The sequence below is a fragment of the Aethalodelphis obliquidens genome, unplaced genomic scaffold (genome assembly GCF_003676395.1).
Source record: "Aethalodelphis obliquidens isolate GAN/ISIS:26980383/991018 unplaced genomic scaffold, ASM367639v1 scaffold1, whole genome shotgun sequence".
Lineage (NCBI taxonomy): Eukaryota > Metazoa > Chordata > Mammalia > Artiodactyla > Delphinidae > Aethalodelphis > Aethalodelphis obliquidens.
In genome coordinates, this window is record NW_020837945.1 from 81,960,842 (window position 1) to 81,981,772 (window position 20,931).

The following is a 20,931-nucleotide window of genomic DNA, read 5'->3' on the forward strand; positions in this document are numbered from 1 at the left end:
TTAGTATGATGGGTAAATCATTTCAAGTTGTCTGAAAAATAAGGATGATAGTATCCACCCACCTATTCCAGAGGCATTAAAAAGACTCAAATATGAATTAAGATTTGTAAAGTGTGTTGAGTTTCTTAGATGAAAACACCATGATGTTATGGTACCGTGTTGTATTTTTAATTGATTATAACAGTTTTGAACGATTCTATTATTAGTTTCTTCTGAGATGTTATTGAAATATTTTTAAAAACATTCTGAGTCCTCAGAGAGAAACCATTATGGCTACCTTAATGTAGTGTGTGTAATACTCTTAGATTTCAGCTGCCTTTTTGTGTTCCCCACAGGCAAATACGTGTATCAGCCGATGACCCCTGTGGAACAGCTTCCAAGCACTGAGATTCCCGCAAGGCCTTGGGAACCCACAAACACCATTCAGATCTCAGTGTCCCTCACTGAACACTTTTTGAAATTCGCATCTGTCTTCCAGCCTCCCCTCCCCCCTGATTCACCAAGGTACTGTATGATCTCAGACCTCTTTATTGACAACTATCAGGTTAAATGTATTAACGGGAAGATGTGTTATGTGCAGAAGCAGCCGGCGCCACATTCCCACAAAATTAGCCCCGAGGAGGTCTCTGCACACGATGCCTTAATATCAAAAGAGAGCAATACGCCAAAAATAGATCACTGCTCTTCTCCCTCAAGTTCTGAGGACTCTGGGATCAATGCAGTCGGGGCTCACTATGTGGAGTCGTGCGATGAGGACACAGAAGAAGGAGCAGAACTGAGTTCAGAGGAAGATTACAGTCCAGAGAGCAGCTGGGAACCAGACGAGTGCACCCTTCTCTCCCCTTCGCAGTCCGATCTGGAAGTGATCGAAACAATAGAAACCACCGTGTGAGCGTCCAGGCAGGAAGCCCCGTCCTCTGATCCATGCTGAGCTTTTGTACTTTTGTCTAATGGATCCTTTTTCCAATGCAGTCGATGTTTTCTACCCCTCTCTAACAACCATACCAGTTCAGTGGTCTGCTGATTTAGCTTCACTTTTAAATTAGTCTTATAATTAAGACATTTTTTTCTTATAAATGGTTTTCTTTTGTATCTTGACTTCCTTTTTATGTAGCATCTGGTGTCATGAATTGTGACCCAGCCTTAATTTCACTGGGAACTTTGAAAGCAATGATGTGATGAAGTGATGATCACAGAGCATCACGGATCAGGTTGAGGAGCTGCCCGGAGTGAAGGAGACACTATTTTATAAAGAGCCAGTTCTTTGCAGAACAACTCTTTGGCGTGCTGATGAGCACCCCTACCCTGCTAGTCCCGTGTGGAAAGTGGTTCACGTGACCCCTCAAGGTGTGCACTGGTTAATGCCATTCTGTCCCTTTCCCCGTCTCCCCACCGCCTGCACTGGGGCTGGGCCAGTGCTGTCCTGGCTTACTTCTGGGAGGTTACTGGAGGCCAGCTCAGTCCCTAGTTATGGCCAGTGTCTGCACATCCCTCCGTTATCGGGGGCTGAGCTAGACCTCACTTCAGAAGAGATTCCACCTCTGTTTCAGGCTCAGTCCAGCTTTAGCTGAGTGCCTACGCTCTTCAGGGATACAGAGTGAATAAGGCCTGACTCCCGGCAGGAAGGGACCACAGTCCAGTAGGCGAGGTAACACATGCAGGTGATGGGACCCAGAGTGCCCTGGGAACCCGGGGGAAGGAGAGATGTACTTGGCCTGGGCTAGCTGGGGATGTTGTACTATTTGAACTGGCCTCTTGGGTGGGTTCCCCAACATATCCCTGCTTTTTAAAATTGTTCTTCAAGTCTGGGGGAAACTTTTAGGAGTTATATAGGTATTATATTTAGGAGGCAGCCACGTCTGATGTCTTAAGAAAAAAAGTCAGTCAGTTTTAGTTAGCATGGAAGTGCTAAAGACAGCAGTCCTTTAGGGATTAGGAATGAATCTAATAGGTTTGATTAATTCTGCTTCATTTGGTTGTATGAAGCATTAGGATGGCTTAGGTGAGAACTGGATTAGAATTCAGTATGATGCATGGATTTTTTTATGCCAATGCAAAAACAGTTGAAATAGTTCGCTAAGTCAGGAGAAAATACTTTGTCTAATATTCATTCACTTTACAACAGTAATATTCATGGGCTGTTGTAAATATTCTCTTTTCCTGCACACATAAAATAGTAAGTGATTCTTTCTTATTTAGCTCTCTTCAGAATTCTGCTCCTAATCTCCATTAGTAACTGGTGTTCTCGTGTGAGTCGGTTACCTGCTGTTTCTCCAGATATACCGTCTGTGAGGCATAGTTAAGAATCTAGGAAATTTAAAATATGGCCCACATGAAACCAGAACTGTCAGAGTTGGAGCTGGAGAAATACTTCCTACACCCTGACCATCCATGAGTGCGCGCTCATGGCATCATCTCATGACATATCTTCTGTGTCACATTAGTTTGTATTTTAAGAAATAAGAAGAGGCCTGTTGTGTCCTTCCCTGAAGCCTCCACTTGGCATCTTTCAAAAGTCACTCCAGGCAGAACCTGCTTTCCTAGTTGTATGTGTAGTCACGTGACTGGCTAGAAGAGTTTGTTAGATTTAGGTGCCCCAAGCAGCCATAGGGTTTAGAAAGCAGAGTGTGCATATTCCTTTGAAAGCAGTGTTTGTTAACACTTTCTGTGCTAGATGAGAATGCAGCCAGCATAAAGTTCCCACTTATTGAAATGTAAAGACTTAACAAGTCAAACCAAGAAGGCGGTGAGCAGAGCTCCAGGTACAGCGGGGCCCAGGAGAGGGTGGCGGAGGAGGGTGTACGGAGAGGGGCTTAGGGACAGACAGCTGATGAGCCCTGCCCTGGGCTCTCAGCACCGCCCAGGATTGAGTGGCCAGCTGCAGCCAGGGCGACTCGCGCCAGGGTCCTGTCTTCACCTAATTCTGGGTGAGCTTGTTGCAACCCCGGGCAGGAACACGAGGCACTCTTTCTCTGCACCATTCCTATCAGTTCTCTCCTCCATCCGTTAATCTAATTGGAGTCAACCACCAGGTCTCCAGCGCCATGGGAATCCATGGGCACAGGGCCACGTTTCTGAGGCTGGCTGTGTCAGGGTTGGGCACTTTATATGGTAATATCTATGACTTTTGCCTATGTTCCTGTTTAAACTCCTGAACTGCCATTCAGATTAGCCATGATTTTAATGGAATTTTTGGATTTAAGACTAGTTGATAGTCACTTTAAATGTTTGCACAAACTCTTTATAATTAAAAACTAAGATTCACTTCTATCTATTTTATAGAACTGGAGGTGTTCTACAGGATTCTAAATATCAGATGCTCCTGGATCTCAAAATAGCCTTTTCTAAATAAGCACAAACAAGAATTCTTTTCTTTGTCCTAGCACTGTTAATAATTATCTGAAAATTATATATGATTGAACGAGAATTGTTTCTCTAATGCTTGCATTCCAAAAACAACTGATAAGGATATAAAAATACGTAGTTTCAACTTAAATTCTAGGCCTATTCTGTTCTGTATTATATGAAAGAATTGCTCTGTAATCCTGATACTGTATTGCTCATTTGTATAAGCATATTTATAGGCACTTTTAGAAAATGTTTAGACTGCAGTGTGTACTATAGACATAGAACACAGTCATGTTAAATAGGTTTTTGATTAATACTTGTACATTGAGAGATATGAAAGCTTTACCATTTGGACCTTTGCTCACTTGGGGCAAAGAGTTGGGCTGTGTGGGTGGAAAAACTGCTTTCTTGGGCTTTTATCAAAAACTGGCACCATTCCCACTTTCTGAAAGTTGGCGTAAAAGCTGTTAGGTAGAACATACAAAATAAGTGCGGTGTGGAATTTAGCTTTCTTATCTAACCAAGATTTCTTCTAGAATTTTCAAGTTTCACACGTGTTCATGACTTTTCTGAGAAATGACAAAGCAATTAAAATGCTTTTGTCGTTATAACTGTTTGGTACATTAACAACTGAAGCTTTACAATCAAATCTAGGTATTTTCAGGATCTGAAATGCAAATTTGAGGAAAACCCTGAAGAAAAACAGATGCTTTCCTGGAAGGGGAAGACCTGTAGTTCAAGGTAATACAGTACAAAATGAAACAGAAAATAAAATCACCAAAACCAGAACAAAACCATGAAGTTGTTTTCCTGAGGTGCTTTTTGGATTTGATCTAGGATTTGATTTTATCTGAGTGGTGGTTTTATTTCTTAATCTCTACTTTCTTGCCTATTTGAAACATCAAAGTTCTTTTGGGGCGATCATAAACTCCTTTTAAAGCAAATTTCTCTTCTTGGGCAATAGGATGCAACCAGATAATTTGGAAAGCTGTCAAAATATCCAGATACTTTTGGTGGTATAAATACTTCTAGGCAAGAAAAAAAAAGCACAAGTTAAAATAATATTTATACAGTCAACACTTGATTATTCCATCTTGTTTGCAAAATTTTGTTGATATGTTTTGGATTTTTACATGAGGAAACAAAGTTTCCGTGGGTTTTCTTTCCCGCTCCCCTCTCCAGAGGGGGTGTGAGCACATTAAGGAGGCCAGTTGTATTTTGGGCTTTTCTGTTGTGTGCGATTGTGTCTCTTCCCGTTGGGCGTTTCCGCACTTTATCAGTGCTGTCAATTCCAGGGATGTCAGTGCTTCTCACATCCAAACATAAGTACAGGGGCACTTCTCAAAACTAAGTTTGGAATTATTTATCTTTAAAAAATTTCTTATGTCACTGCTCCCTTTCGTTGTCACGGATAATTGAGAGTTGACTGTATTGGGAAAGGGTTGCGTTTCTGTTCGTGCTTTGAGTTCTTTCTGTTAAGGCTGAAGCAGTGCTCTCTTAATAGTCTGAACAAGTCTGAAAGCAAATCATCAGTAGCAGTTTTAATGCTGAGCTTCCATATCATCGTGTTCATGTGTACTTTTAAGGCTGTTCGTACCCTGTAATACTCACTGTGTGATTTTTTAAAAACCTGTCTGTTTTAAAGTTTTAAGCACAATGTTGATCCGTGTGTAATTTCCTAAAATTATATTCTGTTTTCCTACAAACAGCTCAACTTTCCTCTCTGTATAATACTTTAGGAAAATACTACCTTGTAAAATAAATGTGATTTTTTTCTTTTTTACCAGCACAAATACGATATTTTGAATTTTGCAATATCCTCCCTCTCCACCCCACTTTAGAGAGTTTCTGTCTGATTTAAATAATAACACAATGTGAGCCTAACGAAACAAAAACAAAAGCCCCCATTTGCAAAATGTGAAACATTTATATCCAGTGCTTACTCTGTGCTAGGAAATCAGTGTTTTACATCATTATTCCATTTAAATTTTACAAATCCTTAGTGCAGGTGATTATTATGCATACTGTACACTCATGGTCACCACTGGTGATAATTCCCAGAACCCTTTATAATAAGAACTTTTTTGTTGGCTGCATTAGGTTTATACAAATAAAAATTACATTCCCCCACAAATGGTGTTTATTTCACACAATGCTACAAGCTATGTGTTTGGTTCACACATTCCATGTAAGACAGTTCTGACTGCACGTTGGATCCAGGGAGGCTGCTGCCCTGCTGAGCCTCGGGGGCACAGTCACTAGGTCCCCAAGGCTGAGGGTCCAAGCCTCAGCGTGGCAGGTCCAGGAGCTTAATTTTTATATTCACACCAAGAAAAGAACAGCTTTGGGGTTGGCTTTTATTGAATAACCTCATGGGGAGTGCTAAACAAATTTGCTTATCAGTAATAGAAATAATATCATTGTTTATATTAATAATGATAGCTCAACAGCTGCCTTCCTGCTTTCTCTGAGTATCCCTCACAGCAGCCCTCTGAAGGAGACTTCAGTATCCTCACTTCACAAATCAGGAAAAGGGCTCAAGAAAGAAAACACTTTTGTTCAGAGTGGCACAGCTTGTAAGTAAGTAGGAGTCATGTTTGAACTGTCACCTTGGCCGTGGAGCTCATACTCTTGGCCCCTTTCCTGCGTTGCATCCTCCTGTAGCCCTTTCCACCCTCAGGGGCCATGGAGGCTGAGCCAGGAGGCTGATGGTGAGTGGGGAGGAGAGCAGAGGGTGCCCCCTTCCTGTCCGTGACCCAGAAGACGCCTCCCTCACCCAGACACCACCAGGCTTCTCCCTCCCTCCCCGTTCTGTGCTCCACGTGGACCTCCCCCCAACACGTACACACGCCCGCACGCGCTCAGCATCTTTTCTGCAGGTATCTCAGTGCTTTGATTTGGCCATTGCTTCTTCTATGTTTAATCATGAGTCTAGGCTAACTCTTTCTGCCTTCACAAAAGATAACTTGTCTTTTAAAGTGACTTCTGCAGACAACTGATCTCATTAACAAAGTGTGCATTTTACTAATTTAACTCTCTACATGACTGTATTGCCAAGTTGTAGAAAGCATCTCACTGTAGCCTCTTACAGATGCTGACTGCACACACTTTTATTCTGCAATAAACTTTAATTTAGCATCTCATCCTTACTACATTTCTATCGCTGGGAATTGGTAATGCCTTTAGCCCTTGGTGTCCCACTCCAGTTCTGTGCTGAATGAAGGGGTGAGACAGGACCTCGGGACTCAGGCTCGCTGCAGCAGGGTCAGGAGGAGCAATTGGAAGCCAGCGGGAATTCCTCAGAAACCGGCCAGGTAAGGGTAGATATGCCTAGATATTAGCAGCGTTTTTCTGTTTGCTCTTTGGAATTTTCCTAGTTTTCTAAATGAATTGGTGTTACTTTTATAATCAGAAACAAACCCTGTAAGCTGTTTTGAAGATAGTGAGTTCGGGTGGAGCCTGGCACTGCAGGTTTGTGGGAGGAAGTGGGGAGCCTTAGAGTCTGGGCAGCGTTGCACCCACTCATCCACTTGGGGGAGGGGCTACTAAAGGCCGGGCTGCAGACTGTGTGTCCTGGAACCACCTGGCCTCCCCAAGGACTGACTGACCCCAGTCCAGGCCTCCAACCATGGCTGGAAGGGTCTTGGGCCAGTGAGTTGGAGAAAAGAGAGGATTTGTTTCTCATTGTCCTTCTCAGTCCCCAGTCTGAAACCGTGTGTGTGAATTTGGAGATGGGAGACCAGAAAGCTTGGGCTCTGGTGGGACATCTTAGTTCTCTTTGACAACTAGCCTGTCACCTAGTGTACAGTCCCAGAGGATTTATCCCAAGAAGGAGATCTGGAGCGTCACTGTAAGGTGACAACAGAAAGTGCAGCATTGTGTGTCCTCGAAGCCCCACTGCATCTGAAGGGGGACTTAGCAGGCATTTCCCCAGATGTCACCTTACCTGCCAAGCCTGGCAATTCTGCATGACAGGCAGGACAGGATAATTTCATGAGTTTATGGCTGAAGCATCCAAGAGCTAAGTCAACAGTAAAGGCAGGTGAGTCACTCTTAATTGGCAGGTAAGTAGCGGGGCCAGAGCTCCAAAATTCTGTTGATGCCAAGTCCAGCCGGTGTTCCCCCCTCACTTGTTGAGCCCCTGCAGTCACACCTGCCCTCCCCTGCCTCTCTCCCTCCCAGACCTGGGGCCCCGAGGCCATCCATTGCGGTCCTCCCTCCCCAGCCATGGCTCTAGGTGGGGTCATCCAGGAGCCACAGCCCAGCCTTCCGGGCATCACCTGCTGCTGCCCTTGCTGTCAAGTGCTCTGGATTCTGCCCAGCCTGGCTTGACCTCGTCCTGGGTCTGGCTTGAGACCCAGATGAGACCCGGATGCTTCCTCTGGCTCAGGAGCAGCCCTGGATGTAAGAACTCTCTTGAGAACTGGCCTCAGATCTTAGCACTTTAGGTGTCAGCCACCTCGGTGGCCTCCTGCTCCCAGCCTCACTGAAGTGGGGCCTTTGATACCAACTGCTTCCCGTGGTAGCACCGATCCTCACCCACCTTAGGCTTGCCTCCCAGCCTACTCCAGGGCACAAGGGCCTCATGTACTAGACTGTTTCTGCCCCCGTGTTTAGAATCTTCCTGTATGAACTGTGATGCCAAACTTCATCAAGCAGATGTAGGTACACCCATGTATCAGCAGAGGACCTGGAAGAGCCATCCCGGCGTATCCACAACAATGCTCTCAGAGGCCATGCAGTCAGGCCGGGAGCCCTTGGGAAGGCCCGGGGTGGGGGGGTGGTTCTGCCCTGTGTCCAGAGGGTGGGCTCCCTGAGGCCTGGCTGGGATGTGCATAGGGATCCACAGAGCTGGTTTTTCCTGGGAATCTAGAATGTTGAGAGGTAACTAGCATGATTTAGAAGCTGCACTGAATATGGGGAGGACGCCAGGGATTTGGGATTCCTGAGGAACCCAAGGCCCTGGGTGAATGGGGCCTAGAGTGGGCATCTCTGTACAGGTCACTGGGAGGTCAGCACAAGACCAGTGGGTCCAACTAGAATTCGCTGGGGTCTTTTCTGATGACTGGGGTTCCAAAACAGGTCAGTTCTTCCCGGAAGATTTATCCTTACCCCAACCTATCCAAGAGTCACAGAGAGGCAGTGAATTCCTGGAGCTGCAATGTGTTTCCTGAATCGGGAAATCACTTGGGCCCCATGTTATGCCTGATACAGCCGCTCGGAAAGGGAATAATGGGTTATGGAGAGGTCAGAAGTGGGGAGGATGAAGGGAGGAAGTTGACTGGGAGTCACCATCTCAGGTGGAGGTGGAAGTGGATTGTGGGAGTATTGAAGGATGATGGGCCAACTCATTCTTCTAGAGAGAGAAGAGGCTGGGTTGGGCAAACCATGATGTCCCCCACTTTGCCAGGGGCTGGGACCTGACCTGGCCCTCCAAGGCTATTGGCACCAAATTCTGCAATGCATGTAGCGCAGAGTTCTGAGGGAACCGATGTCAGATAGGAACGGGCTACTGGCTTCCCTCGGTTATTGAGAAGTGTCCCTGTGTGAAGCCGAGGCCCATCCCCACCAGCAGCTTAACAGCAGATCCCGACAGGCTCCTGAGCCAACTAATCCCTGGCTGGGGCAGGAGGCAGAAGCCAGGGCTTGTGCACCGAGAGCTGTGGGGAAGGGACTGTGCCGGGGGTGGTGTGCATGTCTGACCTGCCCCATCGCCCCTGGAAGCTGTAGACATGCATTCATTCACACAGGCAGGCATATGTTCAAAAATCTGTTAATTATACCTACCCTCTGACTCTGAAAAATCATTCCTAAGTTTATACCCAACAGAAATGCATACATATGTTCACCCAAAAGACAGGAAGAAGAATGGTAATGAGCCAGTACTGGAAACAACGCAAACATCCATTAATGATAGAATGGATCGGTTATGGTATATTCATACAATGGAATACTATTCAGCAATGAGAAGGAATACCATGGAGCAATCTCACAAGCATAATTGGAGTAAAAGAAGCCACTTCCGAAAGAGTAAATAATGTACTTTATGAAGTTCAAAACAGGCAAAACCATGTATGGTGTTAGAAGGCAGGATGGTGGCTGACTTGCGGGGTGATGAACAGAATTCAGGGGACGTCTGAGGTGCTGGCCTTTTCCGTTTGCGTGATCTGGGTGCTGGTTATACAGGTGTGTTCACTTCATGAATTAATCTGGCTTTGCAATGTGATTTGTGAACATTTTCTGTCCATAAAAAGCTTACTTTAAAAAGACTTAAGAGATGGTGGCAGCTAGCCTGCTTTTCAGCACTGTGCTGTGAAAGACACAGGAGTGGACTGGACACAGTCACGTCCCTCAGGAGTGATGGAGGCAGACAGGAAAACACCCAAGCGTGGAAACAAGGGAGTCAAACTTCCCCTTTCCTGGGGAGGTGGGGAAGGCTTCATAGAGTATTGGGGTGTGGAGGAGGCTGGTGGCAGAAAGATGGCCATGGATGCTCTGAGAGGAGGGGCCCCTGGATGAACCCTCTGATGAGTCAGGGCCACCCCCTGGAGCTCAGAGGTGCTCAGAATCCCCTCAGACTCTGCAGGGACCTGAGGTCCGCCCTGGGCTGCCAGAGGACGACGCACTAGGTCTTTCCTGCAGCTCTGGACACGTCACACGCATCTGATTCTGGAGATGCACCTTTGGAAAAAACATTTTCAGCGGGCAGAGCTGAGTGGAAACATACTGCTGCTAAAAGGATCCCCAAAGCTCTGAATTATTTATTCACTGATGCATTCATCATTGATGAGGCCCCGGTTGGCTTTCCTCTTCCACAAACAACTGCCCTCCTGCTCACTTGGACCTTCGCTGTAGATGGAGCAGATGCGTCTCTATTTTTCAGAGGAGTACTAGCCTTCCTCAGCTCACATGTGGGCCTGTGGGGCCTGTGCCTAGAACCTGGGGCCCCTGACTGGCAGTCCAGGGCTCTTTCCAACAGCGCATTCTGCTTCCTATGGGGAACTGGGTGAGACTCCATCCCCCTCCTCGCCCCCCACGGCAGGAGGTGGGGCACTCAGCTGAGCTGGGAGCTGATTATTTTCAGATGGTCCTTTCAAATACTTAACTGTTTGCCAGGTACAAAGAAGAAACAGGCTGTGATGGACACTGCTGCGTTTTGGCAAATCAGAATCCCTCCCTTCTTAAGGCCCTGACTTCCTTTCAGAGGACCACCTTCCCCTCCCCCGGGCGCAGCATGGGAGGAGCCGGCTCAGACCAGGCACCTGTCCTCCCCAAATGGTAGCTGATGGGTGCCTGGAGCCCCTCTCCTCCAGATCTTTCCTCTTACCACCTGTCACAGCCCAGGGGTGGGCACGTGACCTGCAAGAGCAGCTGGAGCTCAGCACCGGGGCTGGAAGCGAGTGCTCAGAGCTGCTGCTCCTCCATCCTGGGAGCCCCCCACCCCCTCAGTGAGCTCCTGTGGCCATGTCAGCAGAACCACGGCCGCTGACTGAGCCTGGATGTATTTCCAGAGAAGTCTCTGCTAAGGAACTGCTCTGAAGTGGGACCCGACGTCACTGCAGAGTAGAACATGTGCTAAGTGCCACGAGGGGACAGGGACCGGGCCCAGCACTGCCCAGCCCTGGAGTCGGTTTCTCATCTGCCCTTAGATGAGGCAAGAGGGCTCTTCAATCCAATCCAGAAGGCATGACCTGGATATAAGGCTGCTGTCACTTATTCAATGGTGCTGTGACTCGAATGACAAAGAACTCTTGGGGATGATCAACCAGGTTAGTGGCTGGAGGAGACTGCATTGCTGGTGTTTACCAGCCCTGGTTTGAATAGGGGGCTCGGATGCTCAGTAAACTGCCTTGGCCCTTTAGAGTGTTGACTGAGGGCAGGCAATCACCACATTTTGCTTTGAGACTGTCGAGCCCCTTTGGCCTTAGTTTTAGACTTGTCAAGAAACCTTCTGATACGGAATTTGTGGAGGTGGCATCCCTGGCTCTGAAATCAGTTCTGAGTTTTGGGCTTTGCTACTTCTTGTGTGTCGCCTTGGTTAAATTGTCCAGTGTGAGCCTCAGCTTTCTCATCTGTAGAATGGAGCTGAGACTCTCATGTGGCTTCAGGGGCCATCCAGCTGGTGGCCACTTCACTTAATGCTCCACCATGTCCCCCAGTGTGGCCTCCTTGCACCTCTGGCAGGAGGCGGCAGCTTGGGCTGTGATGATAAGAGCTAAGCTGACATGTCTGGGGCATTTGCCATGTGCCTGCCCAGCACTACGCATTCTCAGGTACTGGCTCATTTAGTCTTCACTGCAGCTTTATTTTATAAAGAAACTGAAGCTGAGCGAGGTTAAGTGACTTGCTCAGGATCACAGCCAGGATGTGGCAGAAGCAGGATATATTTTTTATGAAAAGTTGTATCTAGTTTCTACAGCTATTTCCTGTAGATTGTTCTGGAGGATTAAAAATGATGCACACGTAAAGGAGCCAGCATGGCGCCTGGCACCTAGAAGGCGCTGGCTGGTCACTGGGCTGGTAGGAGCACCACGGGCTTTGGGCCCGGAGCTGGACAGGTGGGCTCGCCCTGCGCATCTGACAGCCAGTCCCTGGGAGCCCGGTCGGTCCTGAGGGAACCACACAGGGAGCACCTGAGCCTGGGAGGCAGACACCTAGCCTCTGTGCGTGTGGTGTGAGCTCCTGCGGTGGTTGGTTCAATGACGTATAGGAAGTGCCCAGGCCAAGAAATGGAAAAATCCTGCTCTGGCAGCCTGGTCCCTGGCAGAGGGGGACCTGGGTGGCTGGTGCTCTGGATGGAGCTTGTGACGCAGCTGCTTATGGAATAAAGGCAGGGCTGCCCCAATCAATCAGGGTCCTTGACTTGGAGCTAATAGAACTGAATGGTGGCAACAAGGGTTCTAAACGTCCTTTATGACTTGACAGACGGAGAGTGAGACAGCCAGCAGGGCTTAAACACGAGGCATTTATTGTTAGAAATGGCAGATCTTACACTCAAATGGGTTTAAGCACAAACACATGGAAAGGGAGGTGCCCCAGCTCCCGCAAGCCCTTCATTCCCTCCAACGCAGGTTTCAGCTGTGCTGTGGCCTGGCAACCACCGTTCCCAACCGTGCTGTTCCCTGTCCCAATGGCAGCAGGAGGTGACAGCCCTCCGTGGTGCCCACCAGCTGGAGGAGACAGGCTGCGCCGGACTCAAAACGCCATCTGCAGGAGCTCCGCCTCTTCTCCACACTTCAGGGAAAAATGAGAAAAAGTCCCAACAGGCAAGATGCATTTTCTTAAATAACTGGATAGAGGTATATGGCATTCATTTGCTTAATAAGCAAAACAAAATCAACCAGTCTGGTGCTGATGCTGCGGCAACATCAGGAAGAGCCGGAGTCTCCCAGGGCTGGCGGGCGTGGAGCCGCCCTCGGGCCTCGCCCGGGAGCCTGAGGGCAGCGGGGCCAGGCCTGTCAGAGGGGGCCCTCCCCACCTGCTGGGGTGGTCTCGGGGCTCCAGGCCCAGGAGAGTCTTCAGTCCTCAGTCACAGGCGGGGGTATGAGCTGTAGCTGGAAGTTCTCCTTCTGGAAGATGCTGGTGAAGGCAGGGCCACTCTGGGAGCCGCTAAACGGCCTGCAGCTCTCGCTGCCACGCTTCTGGGAGAGTTCCGTAAGCAGAGCCAGCTGCAAAGGAGGGGACACACGTCAGCCGAGGCTGGAGGGTAAGACCCGGGTGTGGACCCCAGAGCTGCAGCTCGCTAACAGGCAATGGTGACTTGGCACAAGTTCATGGCATCTGCTAGGGCCTAAATTTCCTCCTTTGATGATGAGGCGGCTTGACTGGGTAAGTCCTGTGGGCACAACAAACTGTGACACTTTCTGACAAGGGGAAGCTGTCCGATCCTGAACCTCCTTCACTCTGAGTAGTCCCTCTCCAGCGGGTGTGTGAGCCTGTTGCCTCCGTCCTCTCCCTGTGGACACACAGCCTGAGCCGCGGTTCTCCGCTCTCTGCTCAGCTCACGCCACACACTCCCTGTTGGTGGGTTCTCCTTGGGATGAATGACGATCACTGGCTCCGACCCCTCTCCTTCGTGGAACCAGGACAGCTCCAAGTGGACGCCCCGCTGCCACTTCAAACTCAGGGGCTCCAGGCAAACTCACAGATGCCACCTTCTCCTCTAAGTGCCCTCCCTGCTCCTGTCCACCAGCGACACCAGCGCTACCCTCACTCTGTTACAGGCTCAGTTCTGGGAGACCTGCTGAGGAGGGGAGAGTGTTAACCCAGCCCACTGGGAAACCAGGCTTGGGCCCTCAGTGGGGCCATTCCTTTGACCTCAGAAAGGCTTTCGGCAAAAGTACAGAGCCTGACAGCCTAGCCCTTGAGATGCCCTTGATGGTCAGAGAAGAGCTGAATGCCACACCCAAGCTCCTTCATCCGGAGAGAGGGCAGCTGTGAGGACCGAGCCATCACACACAGCAGGGCGAGCCTCTCGGTGTCAGCCTGCAGGCCCGGAGTCTGCGGGACTTCTAAAAGCCCCAGGTAAGTTCCCTGAGTGAGTGCCTTTTAGGCACCAGGCACCAGGATACTAGGTCCTTTACATGAATTATGTCTAATCCTCCACAATCACCCTCTGGGTAAAAATCCCAGAGCCCTGAGAAGTTAAGTTACTTGCCCTGGGTCACCCAGCGATGAGTGACAGTGTGGGACTCGAACTCTGGTCCCTGTGACAGTTTCTGCTCAGCCGAGCTGCCTACGGTTCTGCCTTCTCTGGAGATAACTTGTCTGTCACCTGCTCTCTCCTCACCTCCCCTGCCAGGTAGTCTGTCTTCCAGCTGTTCTCCAACCTCTAGCAAGGGTTCTCTCCTCACCCAGGCAATAGTGGCAGAAGACTCACACGTGTCTGTCACTTCTGTTGAAAACTCAATACCAGTGACTGGGGTAACTGGGGAGACATCTGAAGGCCCCTTGGTTCAAAGTGCCAATTTATCTAAAATAATCCAGCGCCTGCTCCTGGTTCCAACACACAGCTATGGTTCAATGCATAATTCGTAACACAGGCTCAAAAGCTCTGAATGCAAACTCCTTAGCTGGCCCAGGACACGCAGGAGGTGGCTCCCTGCAGGGACTTCCACTGCTGCCTGAGCAGGTTACAGAGTGGTGTCCCTCGCTCTGCACAAGCCCCACCTGTGCCACTTTCTGTCTTCTGTAACCCTCTCAGCTTCCCATCAGCGTGTGGAGTTCTCTGCAAGGACTGTTATGTATGATGCTATAACAGGACAGGTGACAGATGCTACGTAAACCCAAAGTTCTTTCACATTGACACTGAAGTACACAAAAAATATTTTCTGTTTTCCAAGGAAAAAGATATTTTTGTATTCTACTTCTGTAACTTAGTGTTCTAGAAATTGATGAGTCCTGAATAGTGGCTCAACAGTTTAAAGCAGCAGAACTTCCTTAGAATAGAAGGCCCAGAAACCCAACTCCTGGGGCAGAGCCTGGCTGGAAGTGATGCCAGTTCAGGAAACCTCCTGGAATAAAAGACCCTGCCCAAGACCAGCTCTCAAAGAGGGAACACCATTTTTCCTCTGGGCTGCCAGCAACCTAGCAGGTGTGTGGGGAGTGGGCAGAGGGAGCCCAGGCATAAAAAACAGCACATAGGCAGTCTGTGAAAGCCCAAGAAAGCTTACGGAACAAATCTGGCCTGGCTAGAATTTAGGTGTGACCTGGGGCAGGGAGGAGGTGGTAGAGTTTGGACTCCACTTCAGTGATGGAGGGCCAGGAAAGTGCTGTAAGCAAGGGGGTAACAGGACTTTTGGGTTTGGAGATGGTGCCCAAGCAGCAGCCTGGAGAAGGGTCAGAAGACCTGCAGTGACCTGTGTGAGCTGGAAGGAAAGGGGAGAAAGAGACAGGAGAGCTCCCTACTGAGTGGGTGGGGTGGGAGGGATGAACCCAGGGTGCCAGCAGGTGACTGCTCTGGGTGACCTGATGACAGAGGATGACACCCAGAGACAGGCACGGGCAAGGAGGAGCGGGTTGGAAAAGTTAATAAGTGCACTTCTGAAGTGCCTGTGGGGCCCCCAGACTGACGTTGTGGCATGACTGCCGTAGCCCTCTAAATCTGTACTCTTCTACAGCAACAGGATTCCAGCAGTTTTAGCCCATGGCCTTTTGGAATCAAGACCAATGTCCCCAGTCTCCACTGCAGTTAGGTGTGGTCACATGTCTAAGTTCCAGACAAAGGAGGTAAGTGGAAGCGGTGTATACAGTTTCTAGGAACTATCCTTAAATAGAGGGCTTATGGTCTTCCTCCTTTTTCTCCACCTTGCTAGCAGGAATGCAGATGTGATGGTTTGAGCTGGGGCAGCCATGCTGCATCATGCAAATATAAGCCATACGTTAGAGATGGCAGAGCCACAAAGTAGAAGAAATCTGGAGAGAGGTTTGTGGAAGATGCCCTGGGATGCCCACATTTACAATTCTATTTTGGTTAAGCCACTATAACTTAGCATTTATCTTTCATGGCCAAAGCAAATTCAACCAGTGCAGATGTCCAGCAGAGTCTGGGGCTTAGGGCAGATTTGGCAGTCATCAGTATAAACAGAGGCTCCCAGATGAGGGATTAGGCTTATGCCTACTCTCTCTGGAGGCAGTACAAACACAGATGCCCTTCTGTGTCCTCACAGCCCAGGGCAGGTAAGGGACAGATATCTTTCCACTTCCTCTGCATCCTTTGCCAAGTTCTGAGTGCTCCCTGGGGTCAGGGCTCCACACAGCCATAACAGGGATGCCAGGGCACCTTACAGACTAAGGATGAGGCTGGAGTGAGGACCTGAGAACACTGTGTTGCCAAAACACTCATTATAAATAGGGAAATAAAAATGTAAACAACCACACCAACATTACCCTAGAACTTCCTCGGTAGAGATGGCAAAGCTGGTCAAATGCTTGGATCTGCTGTGGATCCAGAACAGGTTCTGAGGTTGCCTGAGAAATCAAAAACAATAAGGTTAGTAATAACACCCATGGGCGGCCTCTGTGTTTGGTCAGCGGTGAAACAGGATGCAGCGCTTCTTTCACTCCTCTGAAGAAAATCCATGCTACCAGCAACTGATACTTTACTGAACATGGATTAGACATGGCTGTGTGCCTCCACACGCCCTTGGTGCCAGCTCCAGGCCGACAGCCTCCCTATGGCCCCTTCCCATGTGGTCTCCAGATTCTCCATCCTTAAAAACGAAGAGATATGGGAACATACGTATATGTATAACTGATTCACTTTGTTATAAAGCAGAAACTAACACACCATTGTAAAGCAATTAGACTCCAATAAAGACATAAGAAAAAAAAAAAAGAGCTTCCCTTGGGGCTTCTTGGTCCCTCTTGGCCTTTACTCTGCAGAATAATTTAGCTGCACCCAGCCTGGCAACCCCAGCACTGAATACAGCCAGCAAAGATGCCCCTTCTTTGTGCTGCCAGTGGAGATACGTTATACATGAAAAAGCATGTCATTTCCCTGCCTCGTTATAAAGCTGGTAGCCACCTAAGGGGCTGAGATTTTAATCTGCTTTTGGGAGAGGGGAAGTCTAACTTGCTTTTCCAGCAGTCTCGTTTTGTTCCACTGGTTACTGCACCCAACACTGTGGTCCTACTCTTGGTGGATCAGATCCAACTCACAGCTAGAGGAAGAAATGGGATCCTGGCAGAGGCCGCCATAAGCTTTGGAGTCAGAGGTGAACTGGAATACCAGTTCTGATACTAACCTGCTACGTGACCTTAGGCAAGTTCCTGCTCTGACTTGTGAGACAGGATAATGCTTCCTTATGAGGTTACTGAACGTTAAATTAGATGAGATCCATATTTAAAGTGTCTTTTACCTGCCTGTCCCCACCCCATAAAGGCTCAGTATATGCTGGTTTTTGTTTTTTGTTTCTTTTTTAACATCTTTATTGGAGTATAATTGCTTTACAATCGTGTGTTAGTTTCTGCTTTATAACAAAGTGAATCAGTTATACATATACATATGTTCCCATATCTCTTCCCTCTTGCGTCTCCCTCCCTCCCACCCTCCCTATCCACCCCTCTAGGTGGTCACAAAGCACCGAGCTGATCTCCCTGTGCTATGTGGTTGCTTCCCACTAGCTATCTATTTTACGTTTGGTAGTGTATATATGTCCATGCCACTCTCTCACTGTGTCACAGCTTACCCTTCCCCCTCCCCATATCCTCAAGTCCATTCTCTAGTAGGTCTGTGCCTTTATTCCCGTCTTGCCGCTAGGTTCTTCATGACCATTTACTTTTTCCTTAGATTCCATATATACCGTGTTAGCATACGGTATTTGTTTTTCTCTTTCTGACTTACTTTACTCTGTATGACAGACTCTAGGTCCAGCCACCTCACTACAAATAACTCAATTTCGTTTCTTTTTATGGCTGAGTAATATTCCATTGTATATATGTGCCACACCTTCTTTATCCATTCATCTGTTGATGGACACTTAGGTTGCTTCCATGTCCTAGCTATTGTACATAGAGCTGCAATGAACATTTTGGTACATGACTCTGATTGAATTATGGTTTGCTCAGGGTATATGCCCAGTAGTGGGATTGCTGGGTCATACGGTAGTTCTATTTTTAGTTTTTTAAGGAACCTCCATACTGTTCTCCATAGTGGCTGTATCAATTTACATTCCCACCAACAGTGCAAGAGTGTTCCCTTTTCTCCACACCCTCTCCAGCATTTACTGTTTGTAGATTTTTTGATGATGGCCATTCTGGTGTGAGATGATATCTCATTGTAGTTTTGATTTGCATTTCTCTAATGATTAATGATTTTGAGCATTCTTTCATGTGTTTGTTGGCAATCTGTATATCTTCTTTGGAGAAATGTCTATTTAGGTCTCCTGCCCATTTTTGGATTGGGTTGTTTGTTTTTTGATATTGAGCTGCATGAGCTGCTTGTAAATTTTGGAGATTCATCCTTTGTCAGTTGCTTCATTTGAAAATATTTTTTCCCATTCTGAGGGTTGCTTTTTTGTCTTGTTTATGGTTTCCTTTGCTATGCAAAAGCTTTGAAGTTTCATTAGGTCCCATTTGTTTATTTTTGTTTTTATTTCCATTTCTCTAGGAGGTGGGTCAAAAAGGATCTTGCTGTGATTTATGTCATAGTGTGTTCTGCCTATGTTTTCCTCTAAGAGTTTGATAGTGTCTGGCCTTATATTTAGGTCTTTAATCCATTTTGAGTTTATTTTTGTGTATGGTGTTAGGGAGTGTTCTAATTTCATACTTTTACATGTAGCTGTCCAGTTTTCCCAGCACCACTTATTGAAGAGGCTGTCTTTTCTCCACTGTATATTGCCTCCTTCATCAAAGATAAGGTGACCATATGTGCGTGAGTTTATCTCTGGGCTTTCTATCCTGTTCCATTGATCTATCTTTCTGTTTTTGTGCCAGTACCATACTGTCTTGATTACTGTAGCTTCATAGTATAGTCTGAAGTCAGGGAGCCTGATTGCTCCAGCTCTGTTTTTCTTTCTCAAGATTGCTTTGGCTATTCTGGGTCTTTTGTGTTTCCATACAAATTGTGAATTTTTTTGTTCTAGTTCTGTGAAAAATTATGCTGGTTTTTCTTACCACAATTTAGAGCACCCTCAGTTAAACGATGGTGTGTTTCAGTGATGAAGGTGTTGACATTTGCGTCCATCCTGAGGGCTGAGCGAGGGCTCTGGGACTAAAGGGAGCTTCAAAAGGTGGTCTGGAGACTCGTTCTGTTTATAAGAAAGTCCTGGCAGGAATGGCCACCAAAACAGTGATATAAACAAATGCCTGCATCCAGGATGTGGAAGAAGTTCAGGAACAGGGGAGGCACAGAGCAAGTAACATCACTCAGAACACTTACCATGTACTGAGCATTTCCTACGTGCCAAGCCCTGTGTGCTACGTGATTTTCGTGGATGACCTCATTAAACCCTCACAACCACTCTAGGAGGGAGGTTCTGCTGTGTTCATTCTCCCCCACCCCCCAAAGATTTGAACTTTAAACAGCATTACAACTTTAAGAAGTTATGTGAACTTGTGTTCCAGGAATGGCTTTGCTTCTTTTCTTCAAAATTTTCACCAACCTTAGGGGGAAAAAACCTACTAAGCAGTAAGAGAGAATGGAAATAAGCACTACCCCTGAATGAATCATGCTAATGATTGTGAAATGACTTCACAGCTTCTCTGTGAAAGGATCTGCTTCAAGACCAAGAGAGCAGCTGTTAATAAGGAGGCTCACAGCTCCTGGGCTTCTGTAATCCCACGATGATGCCCCAGAGACCAGCCCAGGACACAGCTGCCTCAGTTCTTCCTGATGCTCTCAGTGATGTGGGAATGGCTGAGGATGGCCTGATGGGAATCCCAAGCAGGGCAGCCAGAAAGAGAAAAGGATGGACCATAGGGGTCCTGCTTTTCATTCTAGACTCACACCTCTGGGTCTGCCAGACACATGGAGGGATCATCTTCTAATCTGAGAATGCTTAAACTTGCCTTGACACTTTAAGAAACACTTCTTCTCAGTATAATTTGGTATAAAAACTATCCTATTCTTAGAACGTGTGTGGAGTATCACACTTCCAATAGATACTAAGTAAGACGCACAGGGGAGTTCCAAGCTAAAGATGAGCAGAAGGTTTGAGAAATACTGCAAACCAAGCTCAAACAAACAAGCAAAAAGAGAAAATATATAAATACCTTCGAGAGACTTAACACTGGTCCTCCCTCGATTTTCCAAATCCCTTCAGTACTACTGGCATGAACGGGGGAGCAGGACAGGTTAAGGACAAGGATGACACCTGCCTTTCACTGGCAATTCAAAACCTCAGCTGTGGGGCCTGCCCGTGCCACAGTCCATATGACAAGGGACCAAGCTGCCCTGATCTTACCTTTGTTTATTCCCTGGTTACTCCGTGATGCAGTTTAACAAGGAGGGTCCAAGTGGAATGGCGTCAGGAGTGGACTAGGTAAGGCAGCAGGGGGTGGGGCTGTTAAGGCAGGTTAATTAACAAGGAGGTTGTAAAGGCGAAGGTGGAAGATGACAAAGCAGCAAGAGCAAGAAAAGATCTCTCCTTACAGCAACACTTCTGTAAAACAGCCCTTTGCCTTGAAGGGATAATGTAAGAAAAAAATCTCATGAAATGTACTACTGTACTTGTTATGAAAATGCAGATGTACAGTCTACTTGTGATGATCCAATGAAGAAATTCCCATCAGACCCTGTGCTGAGAAAAACTGTGTTGGACACAGTTACTAGTTGTGTAGACTTGCTACTAATTGTGTTTTCTTTTTTGTTTCTGTCACTAGGGAGCTCAAAACTAAGTGGTCAGCTACGTAAGTCTAGCAGCTGCACAAGACTTGGTGGCAAACATTTATGTGTGCTATTATAATCTGGTTTTATATTAGTTTCCATAGGCATACAGTTTTTTTTAAATCTAGATTTCCTCATTTTTTCATCCAATTGGTTGTATTTTGGAAGCCAACTCAAATCATTTTGGGAAAGCAAAGGTCAAGTCAGATCAGAAGTAGAAAATGCATATGACAAACCCACAACTAACATCATTCTCA

General features: G+C 47.3%; 2 protein-coding genes across 3 annotated transcripts in view; one reads left to right on the forward strand and one right to left on the reverse strand.

The window, feature by feature from the left end:
* Positions 1-6,491, forward strand: part of CUNH3orf70 (chromosome unknown C3orf70 homolog) — a 98,965-nt gene extending 92,474 nt beyond the window's left edge. Inside the window, exon 2 of the mRNA XM_027109827.1 lies at positions 336-6,491. Within this exon, the coding sequence (XP_026965628.1) occupies positions 336-892 (557 nt within the window). The 3' untranslated portion in view covers positions 893-6,491. The remainder of the gene's footprint in view (positions 1-335) is intronic.
* A 5,802-nt stretch (positions 6,492-12,293) lies between these two features.
* The window catches only part of VPS8 (VPS8 subunit of CORVET complex), a 298,981-nt gene continuing 290,343 nt past the window's right edge, over positions 12,294-20,931 (reverse strand). For both annotated transcript variants that reach the window (XM_027109813.1, XM_027109805.1), the window contains 2 exons: positions 16,237-16,317; positions 12,294-13,016 (listed from right to left, as the gene is read on the reverse strand). In XM_027109813.1, coding sequence (XP_026965614.1) covers positions 12,867-13,016; positions 16,237-16,317 — 231 coding nt within the window. In that variant the 3' untranslated portion in view covers positions 12,294-12,866. The remainder of the gene's footprint in view (positions 13,017-16,236; positions 16,318-20,931) is intronic.